Here is a 3,874-nt window from a genome sequence, read left to right as displayed (position 1 = left end):
GCAGACTCTTCAGGGGCTGGAGCAAAGGAACCAGAATGACACGAGCTATGCCCTGAGGGCTCTGGAGATGCGGGAGGGCCGGCGATAGAGTAGCACTGTGAGGAAGTCCAGGGAGGCTGGGGTGGGCCAGCCACCTCTGAGCCCCCAGGCTGCACTGAGAATGGCCATATCATTCAGCCCTTGTCCCTGTTGCCTGTCTTGCAGTGTGTCACAGGCCACGACCTCCTGCCGGCCAAAATGCAATCAGTTCCACCAGGAGTTGGCAGGGTGTCCAGTGTGTGCAGGTTCCTGGGGGCCACAGGGTTTCCCTCTGACCAGCCCCTTTCCTTGCCAGAGAGCACAGGCTTCATCCTCCCTCTGCCGTCTCCCTGTTTTCCAGATGGAATGACAGGTCTGCAGTTCCAGCAGGGCTTTGGATCAGAGCAGGGCAGCCATCCTAGCCCTCGCCAGTCCGGGAATGCTCTGCAGCAAATTGAGCTGTGATTCCATTGAAGGCCCTTGAGCTGATGGCTGGAGTAGCACAGGAGTGCTACCTCTGCCAGCATGTCACCGATTCCTGGGCACCGATGGGGACAGGTGGAGGTCAGGGAAATTGCAGGAGACTGGTGGGGTCCTGGTCAGAGCCATGAGGGACATGGGCTGGGGAAGACACAAGGCTGGGATACAGGGCAAGAGGATCCCAGAGCCCCTGAGAATGCCCCTACGATCATCTGACCAAGCCTTGAGCTCTGAGAGCTCCTGGGGCCCAGTGCTGCCAGCAGCACTTGCACAACTGTGAGAGCGAGCACCTCTCCTTCCACTTGGTACCCAGGTGCCTCCCTTGCCCTACCCTAGTCCCCGCCCTGTCAACTGTCCTCCCCCACCCTCCCCAACCCTAGGTTCTCAGGTTTGCTTTCTCCAGGCAGCTGCAGGGATTTGGGCTGGGCTGGGCTGGGCTGGGCTGGGCCACTGCAAGCCCTCCCTGTGTTTGCAATTACCTGTTCTCTTTTGTGTGGTCTGCAAGCCCAAAAGTGCATAAAAAAGGATGAGAAGTGTCTTTCTTTGGGGACTGAGACCCTTCGGTTCCTCATTAGGAAACTGCATAACCCCCCTCTGGCAAAGGAGTTGGGATTTGGTGCATAAAATGTCAAATTGCAGAAATTAAAAATGTAAATGCTGGCATCTAATTAACCAGTTGACAGCAGTGCACAGCTGCAAGTGACAGTGACTGATTGCCTTCTGCCAGCCTCTGTCCCTGAGCAGCCGCCAGCCCCCTCCCTTCTCCTGTTTAACCCCCCAGAGAGCAGAGGACATTGGGGAAGAGCAACTGCTCGGGAGAGCCTTTGGGCCCTGCTGGAGGAGAGCTCTTGCGCCTGTGGGACAGAGTCTTAGAGGGACACAAGACAGACTGGACCACTCTGTATGGGTGGCTGGAAGCAAAGCAGGTCCTTGCAGTGGGACCCCTCTTACTCCTGGTTCCTCTTCTGTCCACCCTCTGACAATGTCTTGGCCACTCCCCAAATCCCTTCCCTCTGTGCCTCCTGCATCTGGAGCTGCAGACGGTCCTTCCTGGGGCAGACCCAGAAGCCCAGATGGGAGAGAGACCACAGTGTCCCCAGGTGGTCATGGCACAGGTACCCACTACTTGGAGCACAAGTCGAGCCCACAGCCCCGGGCATGGTGCTGGGAGTTTCCATCTCTCCTCTCTGCTCATGCACAAGCCCAGCGTCTTCTCCTCATTCCCATCTTTCGGCAGGTATTACTCAGATATCGGGAAGATGCCGGCGATCAGCGACCAGGACATGAACGCCTACCTGGCTGAGCAGTCCCGGATGCACATGAACGAGTTCAACACCATGAGCGCGCTCTCAGAGATCTTCTCCTACGTGGGCAAGTACAGTGAGGAGGTGAGCCTGCCTGCTCGGGGCCTGCTGGAAGGACAGGGGCAGAGACTGGAGACACCCTGCATGCCTCCACATATAAGGACACCCTCACAGACACCCCCACCTCTGCTGGGAAAACTCTGTACCACCCTGAACTTGGGGGCTGTGCTGCAAAGACCGGGATGCTAGACGTGCTCCATCTCATAAATTGTGCACTTATCCCTAGTCTTCTCAGATATATAAATATCTATTTCTTTTATTTTTTTCTCTTTTTATTCTCATTTCCTCCCCACGATTCCCTCTTTTATTTTTTCTATTTTTCTCTCTGATCTAATTCTCTTTAAAGAAGTACCTCCTGACTCCCCTGGGTAGATCATATGATATGGTATAGTACAGGGTGGAATAGAATAGAAATGAATAGAATAGAATAAGTGTTTGTAATTGCTGTGTTCCCTTGGAAAAGCCCACCTGGGGTAATTGCCACTATTGACTACCTTCTTTCTGGCCAGTACAAAGATGCTGTGGGAGTTTTCTTGGCCATGTAGGCCTCGATACTCAGAGTGTCTAGGAACCCCAGATTAAAGAAGAAGCCCCAGCAGGCCCAGGGCCTGGTGTCCCACAGGCCATAAGCAGCATAATTCTGTGACCCTCAAGTCGAGGGAAAGCCAGCAGCAGTGAGTCCCTTCAGGGAGAACCCCCCTGCCAGCAGTCTGCAGGCCAGCACTGGCCCAGGGCAGAGCTTTCACCTGTGTGTGACAAAGCAAGCTAGCGAGGACGATCTACAGTATGCCAGGGTGAGTGGCAACTGCCTCATCTCAGAAAGGACTGTCGTTTGGTCTACAAGTACACTCGTCCACTCTTGGTGTTAAAATGTCCCATCTTTATTAAATGATAGTGTCAGGAAATGATAGTTTTGGCCAGCTCAGCAGTTGGCAACTCTATCTTGGTGTCCCCAGTTAAAAATACATCAACTGGTCTTGACATCTGAAGCTCTGGGAGACCCCCTCGAGCATTCAGCCTCCTTGGTCCCTCTTGGACCTCCCCTCCCTTCCCCCTCCCCACTCAGACTCCCAATCCCTGTAGACTCCACCCCTGCTTGTCTAGTGTTTCTTGGAGCAGGCATTGCCAGGGGCGCTCACACGTTATCTGAATATACTCTCTGCACTGGAGATGGATTAGTGGTTCCTACATTTTACAGATGAGGAAACTGAGGGTTTAGCGAAGTTACGTGTTTGCCCCAGATCACACAGCTAGGAACTGGCAGAGCCATTGTGCAATCCTGCATCTGAGTCTGAGTCAAGTTCTAACACTTTTTCCAGCATGTGACACAACTGCTGGTGGCTGTCATTGTCCTCCACCCACCCTCTGATCTCAGAAAAGGCTTTGGTAGACCTTACCTACTAGGCGTTAGTGGCCTGTAAAGCTTATGGCCTTACTTTTCTAGGGATATTTGCTTTTTAACAGGCAATGTTAAGCCAAATGACTTTCTAAATGTGGAATTTGGGGCCTCAGGGTGCTGATGAAGTAGGTTTTCCTTTTGGGGGATGAGGGGTGGGATTTCTTAATATTTGTGAAATCGCATTCTCACTAGACACTGAGCACCACACTTTCCCATAGGATGTGGAACTGTTTGCTGTTTAACGTGCAGGTAACTGTAGCATCTTTGCACAGGCATCTTCAATAAAGCTTCTGCCCATTGTCAGCTGTCTTTCATGGGCAACGAGTGCACACATACATTTATTCATACATGACAATGAGCGTGTTGGCATCCTGTGTCCACTGCCGTGTGGGTGTCCACACAGTGTACCCCATGCTTGGGGGCCTTACCTACCTCCCTCCCATGTCACCCAGGCTGCTTCTGATCCAGTAACCTCATGTGCACATCCCCATGTGCACATGTCTTCCCAACCTTTCGACCTTGTCCACACTGTCTGTGTGTACCCTAAGAACACAGGGAGATACACACAAACTAGTAACCTCCCCATTCCTGACCTTTCCACAGATCCTTGGAC

At 52.8% G+C, this 3,874-nt stretch overlaps 1 protein-coding gene across 1 annotated transcript in view; it reads left to right on the top strand.

The window, feature by feature from the left end:
* Nucleotides 1-1,743: 1,743 nt before the first annotated feature.
* The window catches only part of LOC103583123 (plexin-A4-like), a 2,929-nt gene continuing 798 nt past the window's right edge, over nt 1,744-3,874 (top strand). Inside the window, exon 1 of the mRNA XM_008564533.1 lies at nt 1,744-1,886. Within this exon, the coding sequence (XP_008562755.1) occupies nt 1,758-1,886 (129 nt within the window). The 5' untranslated portion in view covers nt 1,744-1,757. The remainder of the gene's footprint in view (nt 1,887-3,874) is intronic.

The sequence above is a fragment of the Galeopterus variegatus genome, unplaced genomic scaffold (assembly GCF_000696425.1).
Source record: "Galeopterus variegatus unplaced genomic scaffold, G_variegatus-3.0.2 Scaffold19843, whole genome shotgun sequence".
Lineage (NCBI taxonomy): Eukaryota > Metazoa > Chordata > Mammalia > Dermoptera > Cynocephalidae > Galeopterus > Galeopterus variegatus.
Note: the sequence above shows the minus strand (reverse complement) of the source record. Positions and strands in the feature narration are given on the sequence as shown.